Genomic DNA, 19,216 nt, shown 5'->3' with positions numbered 1-19,216 from the left:
CGGATGAGATTTGTTACCTGCATAGTCCGTGAGCGTCAGTTGCGGCTGTATGGACATGTGGCTCGTTTTCCTGACGCTGATCCTGCTCACCAGATTCTCTCAGCGAGGGAGTCTCATGAGTAGAGGAGGCCAGTGGGCCGACCACGTGCCTCGTGGTTGCAGCAGGTTGACCATCATCTCAAGGAGATGGGGATGGGCCTGGTATCTGCCTGGGGGATGGCCAGACGGAGGCCCCTGGAGTACCGGCGGAAAGTGGACGCAGCGACGCGCTGTTCTGGCACATGCTCCCATACCTGACCTGACCTGAGAGAGAACATTGACAGATTAGACAATCGAAGGTTCTCAGCCATTGGTTGGCAACCATTGCGTCGTCAATTATTGCGTCGTCTATTACTTCTATTACGTAAAGGAAATTATTACTTCTAAAATGTGACAAAAGCGTACAATATATAATAGCACGTATTGTCAATGAGGATTCTGATCAGCTTTGACACACTTTTGAAGAGCCATGACGACGTAGGTCGCAGCGGCATTTCTGGCATTTGTTTCGTTCTCCTCGCTTTTCATTTATGTAATGTATTTTTTTTGTACAAACTTATAATTTAACGGTTCATCATTATTTAATGCAAGTGTATTGTCGGAACCCAATGGGAAATGGTTGTTCAGTCGGGAAACGTTGGATTCACGTGGCTTCTCGACGCTGTCCTTTGCTTTCCTTTTTGAGTCGCTCACAAATCTCATGGTTCGATCTGCAGGACTTTGGACCTGACTTAGTGCGTGGTCTTGTCGCATCGGTTGAGGGTGAGCATAACTTTTTATTCGTTCTTCAAACCGGATTCACTAAATTGGCGGGAACGGCGTCCCTTTGACTCGCACTATTTTTCCTCCTTCGATGCTTATTCACCGCCCCCTCTGTATGTACTCCTCCGCCGGTTTGGATAGCTCTCTTCGAAATTAATCCACACAATTGTGAGGAAAATTTAATTTTGTATTTTTTTTTTCTCGGAAATGAAAGTAAATCTTTCTCATCGAACGTCGATATGGATGTGCCTTGGCTGTGATACGATTTCCTTGAGTGACGTTTCTCACATTTGCGTAGGAATGATCATATCGTGCACATCGTCTACGCAGTAGTATACTATCTACATGGAATGTGTATAACAAGGAGATTTCTGACCAATCATTGCACAGTCCTTGTTTTATTCGGTGTGTGTGGTGTTTGTGTGTACTGGTGTGTTCCGTAATTAATAAAACGCATAATTAGAACTGCCACTTTATAATTGCTGGCAGTGATGACTGGTTCAGCCATTTCAGAGAAGAAGATTTTTTGAAGGTTTAAAAACAAACAAACAAACAATATGGCTGCCTAAATCACGTGACCGATGACGTCATCAAATAAAATTTTTTTGTGGACCATTTTATCCCTCGATGTTCATGCTGATTGGATGTAGCGTTCTACATTTGCTATTATGACGTCACAACGAAGGCACCTATGATGTCATTAAAAAAAATCATACTCATTCCCCATGAGGCATACTTGCAATGTGCCACGTGTAATTTGTTTCCCTTGGTGCAGTTTCAGAGATACAAAGGTCCAAAGTTTTTCCGTTTTCCCTTCATGGCTGCCATACCACGTGACGTATGATGTCATAATTGTCATTAAAAACATTCTACACGAGTAGTGGCACCAATGGTGAAAATTTTGTCTCGATCCGACAAGCGGTTGCGGAGAAAAACATGAAAGTTCTGTGTGGACAAACGGACCCAAATGCAATGCCCTCTCCTTCGGCGAGGGTAACGAGAAGCGCACTTGGTAGAGCGCATACCTCCGCCACGTAATGTCTGATCCACGAGAACATATTAAGCCCAATACATTTTTGAACTGGAAGGTCACTCAGTAGAGCGCATCCCTCTGCCATGCAATGCCTCATCCACGAGGGCATATCGGGCGCAAGACATTTTTGAAACATCATACGTATATAGTTTTTGGCCCGATCTCTCAATGGTGAAGAATCTCTTTAGATAAATTGAATAATTTTCGTATCCAGATCCGGATTCAGATCTTCACCAAGATCGAAAAATTTATTTCTTGTCACGCACCCAACATGTGCACCAAGTTTCGGCCGAATCCGTCCACAACTTTTTTGAGAAATCGTGCACACAAACAAACAGACAAAAGACAAACAAATTTTACCTCAAAAATAATTGGCTGGTTGAATTCAGTGACCTGAAATATAAATCCTCTTCAAATTTCAAGTCAATCGGATGAAAATTGAGGATTTTAGAAATCGCACCTGTGGTTGACCTTTGGCCTATGTTGACCTTTTGACCTCAAAAACAATAGGCTTCTTCCTTTATGACAAACTCGACCGTGTGGTGAAGTTTCGTGAAGATCAGTTTGAAATTGTGACCTGTAGGCGATAAACAGATAGACAGACAGACAGACAATAGACAGATCATGTGTTTGTCTATCATAAACAATTGTCCTTGTAATTTGTGTGAAAGTGCAATGATCTCCTTTTTCTGTGCCTTTGTGCTTCCATGTGATCCAGGTGCAACCTCCACGATAGGTGTCAGATTAATATAAAATTGGTGAGGTGAGTAATGAAACCAAGATCCAGCCTTTTTAGGTCCTTAGTGCCTCATGTCATCATATCACAGTATTTCTTGGATACGCTGTGGGACTTACCTGTTCTTCTTGTGTATGACAGCTTGGCTGCCGGGTAGCTATCATCTTTTGGGACACGACAATGCTGCTGATGCAATGCCCTCTATTACCAGTACACTGGTACTCGGTTCACCGACCTCAGAAGGATGACAGGCGATGTCAACCCTACCTGGTGTTAATTCAGTGGCCAATTGGGCTTGAACTCAGGACCCTAAGATCCCAAGCCAACCACCCTAACCACTAAGCCAACACCAGGCTAACTTACTTGTTAATATCGAGTAAGTGTGAAAAAAAAACCAAAAAGGAATGGTGAAATTTTACAATTCGGTGAGATGTATCGTCCCACCCCATTAATTAATAAACACTAAAACACGACCACAAATAATTTTCTTAGAAAGAAAATATAAATTTTCGTTTATATGAAAAGTTTTCTTGAAAGAATAAAACAATGAGAGAATTTTCTTGCGGCTAAAACAAATGGTCTTCTTGTGTCAAGAAAACTTTTCTTGTTACATCCGTCACCTAAGGGGACGAAGGTTGTGTTTTCGCCCCTGTGTCTGTCTGTCTGTCTGTCTGTCTGTGAGCAGGATATCTCAAAAAATTGTGGACGAATTCGGACAAAATTTGGTGGACAGGTTGGGTGTGTGGCATGGACGAATTGATTAGATTTTGTTGAAGATCCGAAATTTTTAAAAAAAAGTGATTCTTTTCTTCACCATTGAGATATGCTACCAAAAATGATATATATCACAGTGTCTCAAAAAGTTATGGACGGATTTGGACGAAACTTGGTGCATGAGTTGGTGAGATGATAAGAACAAGCCGATTAGATTTTTGTTCAGGTCCGGATGCAGATCTGGCCTATTGTTAGGATACGAAACTTAAACTATTCAGCCTGACAGAGTTTGTGCTCTTCCAAGTTCCGTTCTCGTTTCAAGAAAATATTTTTTTGCAAAGAAAATTATTTTGAATAATGTATTATTCATCATTTTGGTTTACACGTCATTGCTTTCCAGCGTTGTTATTAAATTTCTCATGCATTTGAGAGAGTGCAGGCTTGGTGAATGGCTGCGGTCGAGCGTGAGCTATGGTCTTGCCTTCATCATTTGAATTCAGACAAAGCCACCGAGCGGAAGGTGAGATCCGACAGACCACCAGAGTGTTTATTTTGTTTTGACTGGGGCATTTAGCATTTAGCACTGTGGGGCAATACTTTGTGCATATTTTATTTTATATAATTTACTACCTCCACCACCGAAGGTAAAGGAGGTTATGTTTTCACCCCTGTCTGTTTGTTACTTGCAAAATCGAAGATCTTTCAAGTATATTGGTTAGTCGATTTTGTTATTCTGTCTGTCTGTTTGTCTGTCTGTTTATCGCCTACAGATCACAATTCTAAACCGATCTTCATGAAACTTCATCACATGGTGGAGTTTGTCAAAAGGAAGAAGTATATTGTTTTTGAGGTCAAAAGGTCAAAAGGTCAACAACTGAGCTGGAATTTCTAAAATCCTCAATTTTCATCCGATTGACTTGAAATTTGAAGAGGATTTGCAAATCAGGTCATTGAATTCAACCAGTCAACTTCGGTCAAAATATTTGAGGTCAACTTCGGCCAAAACATCAACATAGACTGAATTTCTAAGATTGTCAATTTTCATCCAATTCACATGAAATTTCAAGAGGAGTTGCACATTTGGTCATTGAATTGAACCACAAGTTATTTTTAAGGTCAAATTTGTTTTGCAGATTTTGCAAGTATCGTGCTCTGCATGTGATGTCTTCTTGTTTGTTTGCAGGATATCTCTAAAAGTTGACGGATCTGGGTGAAATTTTGTGGGCAGGTTGGGTGTGCGACAAGGACGAACTGATTCGATTTTGGTGAAGATCCGGATCCGACTACTAGAATTTTAAAAGTGATTCTTCACCATTGAGAGATAGGGCTAAAATGATATACAGCACGATATCTCAAAAAGTTTGGACGGATTCGGACGAAACTTGCTGGACAGGTTGGGTGTGTGGCAAGGAACAATTGTTTTGATTTTGGTGAAGATCTGAATCCGGATCTGGATACGAGAATTATTTAATTTTTAATGTGATTCTTCACCATTGAGAGATTGGGCCAAAAACGATATGGTACGGTATAGCATGGTATTTCAAAAATGTATTGAGCCCAATATGTTCTTATGGATCAGGCATTACGTGGTGGAGGTGTGCGCTCTACCGAGTGCTCTTCTAGTTATCTTGCCAAAATGAAGTTTTTGCAAGATCTGTTACTTGGTAAGTTTTTTTTTTTTGTTTGTTTGTCTGTAATCATTGGATTTTTCACCTTTATATCACTCTGTAGAGCACAATTCTCATCGGAAACTCTTGTGGGTACACATGTCGTAGTATTATTACAATACCCTTCAGCACACATAAAGGTCAAGGTCAAAGGTCAAGGTCACTTTGCGGTAAATCATAGAGGTCGACAAACCCCTTATTTTTTGAGTAATTTTAATCGAATCATCTCCAAAATTTATGGGAATGTAGTATATGGTCTGGCGCTCAGCTGATTAGTTTTTGGTGGCGATTGTCCTTGACCTTCATGGTTAGCGCCTGAGGTCAAACATATTTGACCCCAAGGTCAAATTTTAAAGTTTTAGGAACCATATCGTGTAGTACCTCAAATTGAACACCTCGATGAGTGCTTTCTCGATATGTCAAGCTTGAGACATTATGACGTCGTTGGGTGACGTTATGAGGCAAACACATATTTTTCATGGTTACTCTGTAGAACGATTCTCATCGGAATCTCTCGTAGGCAGATATTCCTCAAGGAGTCGCTTCTGGCGGACAGCAGCTCTGTTCACCTCAGTGTGACCTTAAAGAAGTCACACGTGGTCACCTTTTGGCAAGATACGGGTCACCCGCAGGGTGACATTGGTTTTTTATTTATTGTTTGACTTCATTTTTTGCAGAGAGAATCGGAGCGGTTGCGAAGCTTACTCAAACGACGTGATGTGATCACTCTGTTGGATAAAAACTCAGGCAGCAGGAATGGAATGGTGTCTTGGGATGTTGCTTTCAAGTAAATTTTCTCACCTGTGTTGCCACTCCCCTCCCACAACTTGTTGAACATTTCAAATGTAAACACTATTAGATAATTATGACAACTTTTCTCTTCCATGTTTCTCTTTCTTCTTTGCTTGCACATTGTTCTTGTTACACTAGTTTCAGCAATATTTTACAGCACTATTGGTCACTGGAATTTTGATATCAAATGCCATTTGTCATGATATTTCATTGGTGTGGAGCAGCTACATGGAACGCCACGTGCAGACTGAGATCGCAGCGCTGTTACCTGGCAGCCGTACAGCAGCGACCAGCAGTCAAAGTCGTGCCTGCAACCTCCTCACTCTGCTCAGGATTTTCCTTTGTGCTGCGAACCAACGTACGCTTATCACTTTTTTTCTTTATTTTTTTAGCTTTCATTTGCACATTGAAATCTACTTTTATTTAAGGTCGAAATTATTCTTCTTTTATGAAAATTGAGTTGTTTTTTTTTGACATGTTGACATAATAATCGTGTGCAATGGACTGCATTTGAAATGTGGCTTTTACAGTTTCCAGACCATATTTTATGTCATTTGTGCAGGTGTGAGCTGCAAGACGCTCATGCGTCATGTGACTTTGGTGTTGAAAGACTCGGCCCTCTGGCTTCTCCTTGGCCAACAATACAGCTTTGTGCTACTGCGCCATGTGCTAGCCCATCGGAAGTACTGGAGAAGCCTAGCTCACACAAACTGGACAGGTCTGGATATTCTAACTTTGAGAGAATTTTCTTGTTATTTGATTGTGATTACAAGGGGATGAACTTCTGATGATTGTGACTTCAGGTAGATGAGGATCATCCTAAAATTTCAGTCACCCTGCTTATATAATATATAAAGTACTATTGAAAACTTTATTCACGTCACATTGTGCTTCATGATCTCCATCCTCTTGTATGCACTTTGCCCAGCTTGTTCCCAGCTTGTCGATCCCAACAGAATCCTTCCCTCGAAAGTTTATTTAATGCAGTTTACATAGCTGTGTTAAATTCTTCAGCAGATGCAAAATGTCTTCTCATCAGCTGGGATATTTCTCTTTTTTATGCCTCTGCCGACGAAGTCGCCAGAGACTTTATGTTTTCGGGTTGCCGTCCGGCTATCCATCTGTCTGTGCGTCCATCCATCCATGATAGGTTTTCATTACCGCGATAACTGAAGAATGGCTGAAGGGATTGAAGCCAAACTTGGTATAAGTATAATGATGTAAAGATGAACTGTTTAGATTTTGTCATTAAGAGGTCAAAGGTCAAAGGTCAGAGGTCAAATCAGGCAAAAATGTGACACTTGAGAGCAGCTGAAGGGATTCAAATCAAACTTGGTGCAAGTATGTATAATGAGGTAATCATGTGGTCGGAGGCATATCGGTCGACGCTGTGCTGTCGAAGTGCCATTCTAGTCCTTGTATGAAATTTATTGGTGGATTTCATGTGCATTTTTTTTCTTTCTTTCACACGCTGCCACACCCACTTCCTTGGTGCTGGATACCATTATTTAAATTCCTGAAATCAAAGAGATGGTGTGAGAGACTTAATATTTACGAGGCATGTCAGTAAATGATGACATCGTATAAATGTAAACTTTGGCATCACTTGGACTTTTTATTTTATTTAAAAGTTACAAGTGGGGATACAACTTTTGTGATGTCCTCTTGGAATTAGAACAACTGCTTGATGAGGTATAATATTGTTATGTGGAAGGGTGTGGTTGGGGGGGGGGAGTGGGGCATCCATTGTTTAAATGTAGTGGTAAGATTATAGTATGCCTCATGTGTTTCACGTTGCATAGATTTACACCCGTAAACAGAGAAAATGTCAGAGGAAGTCATCTTGTTAAACATGCCGCTGATGAAGCGGTGTATGTACTTTATAGTTCGTATAGCTAGGGATAAGATTATAGGTATAAAAACGTCCTCATAGTGGGCAGGGCCAGGTGAGTACTTGCAGCCACAAAAATGTGCAATGGAAGTGCTTTGCATGTCAATGAACTGATTATGAACTGTTCAGCAGTTTTGAGCAACCCATGCCAGTGAGGGGGTGGGGGAGGGCGGAGGAGGTATGTCATATCCTTTCGACAACACCAGATTGTGATAAGCAGCCTGAGAATTGTGGGAACATTCTGGATGGGGGGTGGGAGTGTGCAATGAATGCTGTGGAAAGAGCACCATCCACATCCTGAGCAGTGACCTATAGTGATCAGGCATGGGCAGTTCTGGGGTGGTAAAAACTGGCACCTTCTTGTGCGTTCTTGGTTCTTGCCTTCCTCGTTTTGCTGGCTCTCTTCATCTCGCTAGCTTTCTTTGCCTCCCGATCTCTTTGTGCTGTGGACCAAGGAGGAGAGCGCTTCTGTGTTGTGTGTTTCGATCCAGAATGCGACTCGCACGGCAACACCTTCACCCCACAAATTGTGCTCGCCCCACTGACCACTGATTGTGCCCCTGTTCCACCGATTACCATCGTGCAATTGGAAAGCCCTCGTCTGCTTCCCCTTTGTTTGGAAGATTCTGTTGTGTGACGCCAGAGCTGGGTTGGGATTATTTATATCTTTATCATTGTATATAAGTTTGCATATCCCCTCTCTTCCAATGCATGTCTATCATACCACTTGGTTTGTTCCATTCCCCATATCCCGTCCACCTCTTCCCATATTTCTTTTGTTTTATTGAAAATATACCCCTATAAGGGTAAGAGATGTTTTCCCATCATTCGCCTCGCATGTGCATTCCGCCACCAAATTCAGATTAATGGGGAATCGTAAGGTGAATCCGAGCACCAGGTAATTACCCCACGCACGCAAAGCTAAGAGCGGGGTTAAGAAATAGGTTAACTTCTGTCTTTCTGTCTGTCCGTCCATTTACAAATGCCATTTTATGATTGAGGAGCAACTTGATTTCAATTTTATGTTACATTTTGAATACGAACTGGAACATGCATTGGAAAACGAAGTGGCAGTTCAGCAGTACGTTGGCTCTGAATTTGAGCAGATCGCACACGCACAGAAAGTAGAGAGATGCTTTTTTTTGGTCTGTCTGCCTGTCTGGAAGTCTTATTCCAAACAGGAAACTTACTGTTTTAAAGAACGTTATAAAGGACACAAACAACAGGCACGAGGAACTAATGTAACGTGTTAAATAAGGTGATGTGAAAAGACTGCATCAACGGTGGTAAACTTGGGGAAATTAATTTTTTTTTCATACCACCTTTAAAATCTTTATTTTACTTCAATTTAATTACATACTTGAACACTGCATGAGGTAAAGTGGTCTATGAACTCTCGAATTCACAATTCAATTGAACGCAGTTTAGCTTACCACCTTTCGGCTGTTCGCGTGATAGAAAATCCCGGAGCTGAGGCATATCGCATTGCGAGCTCCATCACAACAATATGTTACATGCAGGGGTATAATACTTCTGGTTACTTGTAAAAATACCTGTCTACTTTCTGGAATGGACATTTGCTTTGTTGACAATGTCGTGTGGCATATTTTTTTTTTTTTTTTGGATACCTTGGTCGAGGCTCGTATGAGAGCTAACACACAACTCACAGCAAGGAGGCATGAGACAAGAGGGGCGGGAGTGGAAGGGACAAAACAGTGGGGAACAGACACATTAGGTGAACTGTGGAAGGGAGAGGGATGGGGATGGGACGGGGAACATGGCGAAGAGAAGATGGACATTTCAGGGACTTTCAGGAAGGAAGGAAGTGGGCTTGGGTGGATTATCGGGGGTAGAAAAGATCGAGGATTTGGATGGGGGAAGATAAGAGGTGGTGGTGAACAGCTGTTTTGAAAGCCTGGAGGGAAGAATGGGAAAGAATAGAGTGAGGAAGTTTATTCCAAAGGCGGGAAAAAAGAGGAATGAAAGAGTGAAGATGAGCAGTGATTCGTGATTTTGGTAGTTTTACCAGAAGGGGGTTGTTGGCGGACCTTGAGCGCCCTGTGGAAATGTGGTGGGGACAAATCGCAGAGAGAGCAGGGGGGACAAGGCTGGAGAGGAGTCGGTAGAAGACAGAAAGACCACCGACCAACCTGCGGTGATTGAGTGAGAGGCCCAAAGACTCAGCTTCATTGCGGGAGATGCCGATGATCTTAAATGCCCTGGTTTCGACAGCGTGAAGCCGAGAAAGGTGGGATGCAGGAGCACCAGCCCAGAGGGGAGAGCAGTACTCCATCAGGCTACGGACAAAAGCTTTGTAAGTGGTCAGGAGCTCAAGAGGGCCGAGGAAGGACTTAGCACGACGGAGGATTCCCAGTCGGCGACTGGCTTTTGAGGCGAGGTTGGAAATGTGACTTTCCCAGGAAAGGTCATGGCAGATAGTGAGACCTAGAAGCTTCAAAGAAAAGACTTCTTCCAGAGGATTGTTGAGAAAGTGGATGGGGGGGGTTTGTAAACGGTCCTTTCGAAGAGACATAGTGAGAGTGTGAGATTTGTCTGGATTGAAAGACATGTTCCACGTGTTGGACCAGTTTGTGATTTTATCCAGATCTGCAGTGAGCGAAGAAGCTGCTGCTTGCCGGTCTGAGGGATGACAGATGGTACGGCAGAGGGTGGAGTCGTCGGCAAAGAGAAATAGAGGATTTTCCAGAGAGTCCGAGAGATCATTGATGAAAACCAGAAAAAGAACAGGGCCCAGAACGCTACCTTGAGGAACTCCAGCCTGCACAGGAAGAGGGGATGAAAGAACTCCATTTAGGGCCACACGTTGACTGCGACAGGAGAGGAAGTCTGCGAGCCATGAGTGGAGATGGCCTTGAATACCATGGGAAGAGAGTTTGGTGAGTAGGGCAGGGTGCCAGATGGATTTTTCTTTCCAAAGTCGAGGCTCAGGGAAGAGCTAGATAGGGTGGATAAGATGGATGCAGAACCAAACTCACAGGAAGGACAATACTTGCGAGAATAGAATCGGAACTACGACTGCGGTGTCAAAACAGACAGAATTAATACGCCGTCTATCCGAGAAGTTGGTCTAAGCAAACACTTACTCAAATCTAACAATACAGCACAAGATACGATGCAACATTGAAATTTGGATGAAAACACAAACAGCAACACAGGGACGAAAATATAACAAAGACACAAAAAATCCGGTCTGGAAACCTTTTGTTTTGAAGAAGTAGAAGGAGCAGCTGCCAATCACATCAACATGTGAGCAGACCTGGAAAAATGAGTTTTTACATTTTTTTTTTAAATTTGTACCAAGTAATAATCATGAAAGGGACTTTCGAGTGCTCAGAGTTGTGCAAGCGCCTTAAAAAACAATTGCATCGAACTCCAAACATTTGTCTTGGTGTTTAGCATAATCAAATGGGTCACCATGTCATAGGGGTTGTTAAACCAGCTGCCACATCTGCTAGTAATTTCTTGTCAGGTCAGGTCCGGTATGGGAGCATGCTCTATAGCAGCGCGTCTCTGTGTTCACTTTCCGCCGGTACTTCATGGGCCTCCGTCTGGCCATCCACAAAGCAGATGCCTGGCCCATCCCCATCTCCTTGAGATGCCGATCAACGTGCTGCAACCACGAGGCACATGGTCGGCCCATTGGCCTCCTCCTCTCATGAGGCCCACTTCTTGTGAAGGTTAAGAATCTAATGGTGATTATTGAAAGTTGGCCATTATGTGTTGGTACCCTGCCTTCATTCCAAATGTATGCCCATGTCTACTCCCGGAGAGGAAATTGGTTCTGCCTGGTTGTATTTCTTGCATAAGTATCATGATGCCTAAGGCCTAAGTCACATTTGCTCTACGGCGAGGATACGGCGGCCGTACGCCCTCTGAATTGACAGAAACGTGCGGCGGCCGCAGAGTTTCTGCGGTGGCCTTAGGGTGGCCCTACGCCGTTTGGCGATCTTTTACAGGCCGTAGGAGTCGCCGTGGAATTCTAACGCGGACTTGTAACTTTTTTCATTTCTACGTTCACCATAGCAATTCGACAAGCCGGAAAAAAAAACTGGTAAAAAATAAAAAATGAATGCACTCGTTACCGTCTGTCTGGCTGCACGTTCGCCTTAGGGCCCCTCTGCGGTTGCCTTGCGGGGACCTTGAGGCTACCTTGCGTCTGCCTTGTAAATTCTATGGCCGCCGCAGGGCCCCGTTAAGGTCACCGTGCGACATCAAATCAAAGACCGTACGGCAACCCCACGTTTTCGGTCTCCACAATTTCTAAATACGCCGTGCGGCTCCCCGAAAAATAAAAACATATGTGACTGCTACATTGTGTGACCGTGGAAATACTGCGGCCGCCGTATAATTGGTAGTGGCCGTAGATTTTGGAGACCCCACGGCCGCCATGGCAAATGTGACTTCTGCCTAAATAACAATGAATTGCCCCAACAGGTAGCTAAATATCTCAGATTTTGAGGCAATTTTCTCGGCTTGCTTCCTTGTTGTAATTGATTCTAGTCATGAAACAGCCATTGTTAGAAGGGTAGACTGGGATACATTTTCATCAAATAGGTCTGCCTCGTCGATGCATCCATAAATGCATTTTATTATTTATTTATAATCCTTCTTCTTACCTTTCTCTTGTCCCTCCGTATGCAGAGCTGCAGGACCTGTTCGGACATGCAGTATGCAGTCCAGATCCTAGTTCTGTTCGACTCATCAGTGGATCGGTTTTGCACACACTTCTGTCTGCATGCCGGTACCAGTGTGATGCACCACATCCACAGATGGTCATTCACCTTGCATTGGCACTAAAATCACTCAGGTTTGTGACACAAGCATATACAGTACCTGTTTTTTTATTTTCTTGTATTGTTTCTGCTTCTTTGTTTGTCATATATATATATATATATATATATATATATATATATATATATATATATATATATATATATATATATATATAGTTATATTTATATTTATCTCTTCTCCCCAACCTTAGGCAAGAGGAATTGACAGGTTTGATTGAACCATTGCTTGGTGCTGCCAGTGAATGGTTGCGCTGGGCCGTTGTATATGGTGGGCACAGGTCAGCAGCATGTGGCCTTGTGGAAAGCACTGCACCAACTTTGCTAAAGTTATGGTGGGATGGCCGCCTCCGTAACCCAGCACTGAATACTCTCTGGAAACTGCTCGACCTGCAACTGCGGATTCACCACCCTCGAGGCGCCACCAGTCCAGAACATGGTCAGACAATTATGACCACTTTGAATTGGTGTAGGAGTGAGTCGTGTAGAATGTTGGTATATTCTTATAGAAAGTGGAAGGTGCCTTGTTCTTAAAAAACAACTCTTATCATTAAATTTGGTTCTATCCTAGGTAGGTACTTGAATTGTCTTTGGCCAACAAGCTATCTAATTTAACAAGCTATTTGACTTGGCAAGCAAGTTCACTCAGGTGAACATCGCCACCCTTACCTCTTATTTATCAGCAGATGTCAAGGCTCATGGAGGAGCAAAATAAAGAGGGCAGCACATTCACAGACTGACAGAATCAAAGGGGAACAGGGAGGTGAGGACATTGTACAAGAGTGGATGAGCGGCAGAAAGAAAATTGGCAGTAAAAAGGCGAAGGAAGGGTGTGGGGGAGGGGGGGAAGAGTATAAGACTCATGGTGGGTATGGGATTAAGAGCATAGGTGGGTCCTAAAATGCAATTTTGCAGGACATCACCCTCAAGTTAGATCACAAGACAACACCATCAAAAGCCACCTTTCCATCCTTGGAGGAAATGGATAATTATTCAGGGAGGGACCCTTGAATACCATGAGCAGAAAGCTTGGAAAGTAAGACTGAGTGCCATGTGGTATTGAAAAGCTCAAAAGGTGTCCAGTGAAATGGCCCTGATCTGTACTTTGATATTTACTGCATCATCCATTGTGGAATAGAAGAAGAAGAAGAAGAAGAAGCAACATATCCATTGCAGAAAAGCTAGGGTAGGAGCTGAAGTGCATTAGTTGGTGCATTTAACAATCCTTCTGGAGTGATAGTGTGATACTGTGATTTTGAAGGATTGAAAGATGTGTTCCATTTGTTAGACCAGCATCTGGTATATTCCAGATCAGTAGAGAGTGATGCAGCCTCTGTTTTCCTGACATAGTGTTATCACTGTGTTATCACCTTTTGCTTGTGTTTTTTTTTTATTGTTTTAGGTGCATTTGCAGTAAATTGGTCGGAATGGCGGTGTTGCCTCAGCTACATAATGGAGGTTGTACAGTTTGAGTTTACCAACGACAGCCGAAGTCGCTACGTCAGCAGAGGGCACCCAGCAGGGACGAGCCCTTGGCTCCCAAAGCCTTTACTGGATCTTGCAGCAGGAGTCTACCACCAGGTTAGGGTCTAAAAAGGATGTCCCAGGATATTGAATTTTAAATAATAATGACCAGTCCATGGAACATTTCTCTTCATTAAATGAGACATAACTGTGCTTAAAGTGCTGCAGACCTGACCTTTGACAGTAAAATATGGTAATTCCGTTGCTATTTTTATTATTGAATAGCATCGTGTACTAATAATTTGCTTCTTATTCTAAACTTGTGAAGATTCGTACATCACGAATATGTTTTAATATTTTTATACATGATCGAGGTGCCTGGAAGAGCTATAGCAGAATGGAAAGGAGGAAATGCCAACAGCAGAGTATAAGTGAGAGTGGGATAAAGGAGGGGGGGAGGTGAAGGTCACATGGGGGTGAACAAGCTGAACACAAGCTGAATGAAACACAGCAAGAAGAGGAAGGGAGGGAGAGTGGATATGAAACAGAAAAGGAACAAAGAAACCGACAAATCGAATAAATAAGATTCATCGGATATCTGTCTGTCTGTTTGTTCACGTTTTTTGCAAGGACCACTAGACCAACAACCACCAAATTTGGCACACAGACCAAGTCCGACCCGGGGGGGGGGGGGTGTCCTCAGTGTGTTTTCATCCATAACCTCAGCCTTATAAGACCTTTTTTTACATGCTTGAGACGAGGTTTTTTACAAGCTTGGGAGATAAGACCCCTTAATACCCCAAAGACCCATAAGACCCTTAAGACCATTGAATTCCCCGAACACAATTAAGATACTTTAAAACCCTTTTTGTGAATTTGTGAATACCACAAATACCCTTTCCACCCCAAAGACGGTTAAAATCCATAAGAACCATGAAGACTTCTAAGACCCTGAATACCCTTCAAGACCCTTAAGTCTTTTAAAGATCCTTAAGACTCCTTTGAGCCTGAAGACATTGAAGACCCTTAAGACCCCCAAAACCCTTAAGACTTTTAAGACCCTTAACACCCTAATGACCTGTAAGAACCATAAGATCTTAAAGACCCTTAAGACCTCAAAGACACTAGAGACTTGAAGACCCTTTACCCACTGGTGTTCTGGCTCTCCTGCCTCATACACAGTTTTCCCCACCTTTCCCTCATCCGTTCTCCTGCTCCCGATCCACCTGCCCCATTCTCAGCTCTGCCGGCTCTCCTGCTTCTCCCACTTCTCAGTACCTCCCCCCACCCGGTAACCCTGCTAGTAACAATTAAAAAGAGGAGAGGGAGAGGTGTAAGAAAATCGCAATAACCTGGAAAATGGGAGTGCTTGGGAATGGGGTCATTTGGGGTGGAGGAGATCATGAGTATGGATGGGGGATCACCTGATGGAGTGTTGAACAGTTGTCTTGAAGCCTTGGAAGGAACAATGAGACTGAACAGACTGGGGAAGTTGGTTTCACATGCGAGAGAAAAGAGGAACGATTGAGTGGAGGTGAGGTGTGATCCTGCATTTTGGGAGTTTAACAAGAAGAGGATTACTGGCATATCATGTACGTCCTGCAGAAGCCTGCCAGGAGGGAAGCGGGTGCAAGACCAAAGAGGAATTGGAAGAATACAAAGAGGCCACCAACCTTTCTGTGATGTGAGAGTAACAGGCCTAGGCACTCAGCTTCGTCATGGGAGAACCCAATGATTTTTAGGGCCTTGCTTTCCAAGGCATCAAGGATAGCAAGGTGTGAGGCAGCACATCAGCCCAAAGGGGAAATCAGTACTCCATCAAGCTGTGAATGAAAGCCTTGTAGGTTGTCAAAAGTCAGATTTTCCAAGCAAAGACATTGCACGACGAAGGCTGTCCAGTTAGCGGCTGGCTTTGAGGCCATCTTGGAAATATGGTCTGTCCAAGAACGATCCATCCATCCATCCATTGGGACCATACTCTGTGCAGAGCGTTGGTGCTGCCGAAGCAGTCTCCTGGGCTATTGGGCACAATCCTGGACGGGTGGCCACTCCGACACAGGATACCAGCAAGCTGGCACTCATTTTGCCAACCTTGGAAGGATGACAGGCAGAGTCAACCCGACCTGGTATTAATTCAACAGTTGAGCAGGATTTGAACTCAGGATCCTAGGATCCCAAGCTCACCACCCTAACCATTAAGCCAACACTAGGCATAAGAAAGATCATGGTCCTTCCATGTGTGGTATCTTATTATCCCGCCCCCCTGGAGGGAGGGAGCGGGATATTGTAATCGTCCGGTTTGTTTGTCTGTTTGTTTGTCTGTCTGTCTGTTAGCAACTTTATGGCAACACGGCTTTAGCAAACACTATCAAATTTAATCCACAGGTGGGCAATGAACCTTGGACGACCCCATTAACTTTTGTGTCCAATTGGATCAAAGGTCAAGGTCACGAAAAGATCAAAATCGTTTTTCGCTCATAACTTCGTCAAAAATGATCTGATTTACTTCAAACTCAGCTTATAGTGAACCTTATTCTATTTGTCACGTATAATCCTACCCATTCCTATAGTGAAAAATGCATATTTGTGAAGATCGGTAGGGTCCGAAGTTTTGGGGGTCATGGTCATCGGTCAAAATCACAAATTTTCCATTATAACTAAAACATGGTTACGAAAATACAACTTTACGGGAAAACGGTCGGCTCAAACACTGTCAAATTGTATCCACAGGTGGGTAATGAACCTCGGACGACCCCATTAACTTTTGGGTCCACTTAGGTCAAAGGTCAAGGTCAGGTCACGAAAAGGTGAAAATCGTTTTTCGCTCATAACTTAGTCAATAAATGGGCGGGATTTGTTGTGCCTGGCACCACTTGCTCTTCATTTTTCACTTAAATTCCAACTGTCTTCCTCACTATCCTGCAGCTTAAACTACTTAACACCACATTATTGTGCCCATGCAACTCATACTCAGTCAACTAAAACTTAGCGTATTGCCCCATGGCCTTTATGCTTCGCTAAACTGCAACAGCTTCACCTCGAAAACTATGATTTCTTCAAGACTAGCAGAGTACCCGCCCAATGGGAGATCTTGTTCCAAGCATGCAACGCATTCTTCTGTCACATACCTTTATTTTGGCGGTGAATAGGCAACTAACAGCTCTGTATAGGAAAAACAACAACAACCTGGGTTATGTGCATGAAGCAAAAAACATACCTTCTACTTATGATTCAAAACACCTCACTGCACTGGAAAGTGTGGGGACAGGAATGCTGTGCTGTAAATGGTGAAGATTTGTAATGCATTCTCCCCCCACCACCTGGAGGCGGCACGACACGATACACATTTAAATACAGAATTTGCATCCCCCACCCACCGTAGACCACCGGCAAAGATAAAAACACACCTATACATTAATTGGGTTCATGTTGACCTCTGCAGCAAGTCTGGATGTAATTGGCCCAGAACTGTACGAGTAGCACAACCGCACACACACACACGCACACACACACACACACACACACACACACACACACACACACACACACACACACACACACACACACACACACACACACACACACACACACACACACACACACACACACACACACACACACTGGTCCATGAATTAGAGGAAGGATATGCAATCAATTTGAGGTTTATTATTCAACCTCGGATAGAAGAAGCAATGCATTGTTATTCAGGAGAACACTTTGTATAAGGGGTTTGGGTGGAGATGTTTAAAGAAGAGGCAGACAATGGAAGGGGGATGGGGGGATCATTTCTGAGTACACTGTTACTCAAGACAACTGTTCACCACCATCTCAGATCATCCAAAACCATGGTCTTTTCTACCCCTGTCAACCCTCTCCACCACTCTAATGCCATCTCTTTCCAAATTTCCACTTTATCTTTCCTGAGAGTTTCCTTCTGTATCCATCCTGTCGACCCCATGCATCCTCTCCCACCTGTTGACCCCAGCTGCCGGACCGGTTTCATCGCTCATTGGCGAATCATCAGTGACAGCGCAGACAGCAATGCATACCAATGAGGCTCCCGGTGGCTAGGATTATATAAATTAATTGACACCTGCCATACTCGAAGAGCATCGGAGGTACAAATTTATTTATATAATCATAGCCACCTGGGTTTAATTGATTAAGTGAGAGCTGATTGGCTATTCCCTCCAGTCACAGGTGAGAGATGTGGGTGGGTCTTTCTTTATTATTTATAAATTGACTGCTTTTGACATTTGCACAGGGTACATGCTTGGGACCCTCATTGGTATCCATTGCTGTCTGCGCTGTCGCTGCTGATTCCCCAACCGGTCTGGCAGCTGAGTGGGTGTGTAGCATTGGGATTCTCATGTGTGTACTATTTGTGAATGTCTTTATAGTTGTGGAGGAACTCTGGGAAGGGTTTGAAACACCAAAGCGGTTACCTTGTGTAGGCCTTCTTTGTTGCTTTATGCAGCTTCTGTGGTGAGAAGAGCATGGGAGGTGTCAATTTATGTGTTTATGGATGCACATATACATAACATACATGCACATCATGAGGAAGATGATTAATTTAGGATAATTTATGAACACTATAAGGCTAATCACTCACTTGAGAGTGGCATTTTCACATATCTCACGAGATTTTGGATCGGATGTTGTTTCCACTGTGATAAATGATGACATGTCGAGAACCATGCTGTTGTTGTTTTGATCGGTTTCTGTGAGGTTGGAAATGGCATAATAATGAGGTGAATAGGGGAGGGGAAAGGGTTTAAATACAGTATTCCACTCTTTCAATGAGGTAATGAAGAAATAATATGTAATGATGTAAGAATGCCCTGTTTCTGGGAAGGATAGGACATAGAGTTAGGGTGGGTGGGGGAGGGAGAGCCAGAGAGGGGAGAGGCTTTATTGGGAGGGGGGAGGTGGAGGTTGAGGTTGAGGACTTTGGGTGGAGAGTGGGTTTGAAAACCTGTAGTGGGGAAGTGATTGAATTGATTGAACCCTTTGGGTTGGCGGTGGTGGGAGGTTATGTCTTCGTATTGGGAAGGGGAATTTTAGGAAATTTAAGTTGTGTTTTGCATTACGTGGAATTTCCACAGGTATCTGGTACTCTTTATAGTTGCCATAAGTGTGTACAGCGCCAGAAACAAAGTGTATACATTGACATTAAGCCAAATTAAAAAAAAATACCGGTTGATCGGCCCCGCTCGCTTCCTTTTTTGAAACCACCTCTTTTTAATTACTTTTTATTTTGTCAAACATCACAAGAAAAAAAAAATTGCACCCGTGACCGAAGGAAGC

General features: G+C 43.3%; 1 protein-coding gene across 7 annotated transcripts in view; it reads left to right on the top strand.

Moving 5' to 3' along the window:
• The first annotated feature begins 643 nt into the window (after positions 1-643).
• Positions 644-19,216, top strand: part of ATM (ATM serine/threonine kinase) — a 154,878-nt gene continuing 136,305 nt past the window's right edge. For 3 of the 7 annotated variants that reach the window (XR_015051151.1, XR_015051153.1, XR_015051152.1), the window contains exons 1-8: positions 644-801; positions 3,724-3,804; positions 5,629-5,738; positions 5,968-6,101; positions 6,306-6,461; positions 12,297-12,462; positions 12,640-12,884; positions 13,848-14,026. Coding sequence is in view for 4 of the 7 variants with exons in the window: in XM_085854442.1 (XP_085710568.1) it covers positions 3,733-3,804; positions 5,629-5,738; positions 5,968-6,101; positions 6,306-6,461; positions 12,297-12,462; positions 12,640-12,884; positions 13,848-14,026 (1,062 nt within the window). In the remaining 3 variants the exon portion in view is untranslated. Of the gene's footprint in view, positions 802-907; positions 970-3,714; positions 3,805-5,628; positions 5,739-5,967; positions 6,102-6,305; positions 6,462-12,296; positions 12,463-12,639; positions 12,885-13,847; positions 14,027-19,216 lie in introns of those variants that run through there. The other 4 variants (XM_085854442.1, XM_085854439.1, XM_085854441.1 and 1 more) reach the window with 3 other exon arrangements.

The sequence above is a fragment of the Eptatretus burgeri genome, chromosome 14 (assembly GCF_056783735.1).
Source record: "Eptatretus burgeri isolate ZD-2024b chromosome 14, Ebu_testis_v1, whole genome shotgun sequence".
Taxonomy (NCBI): Eukaryota; Metazoa; Chordata; class Myxini; order Myxiniformes; family Myxinidae; genus Eptatretus; species Eptatretus burgeri.
This window is presented reverse-complemented; position numbering and strand designations above follow the sequence as displayed.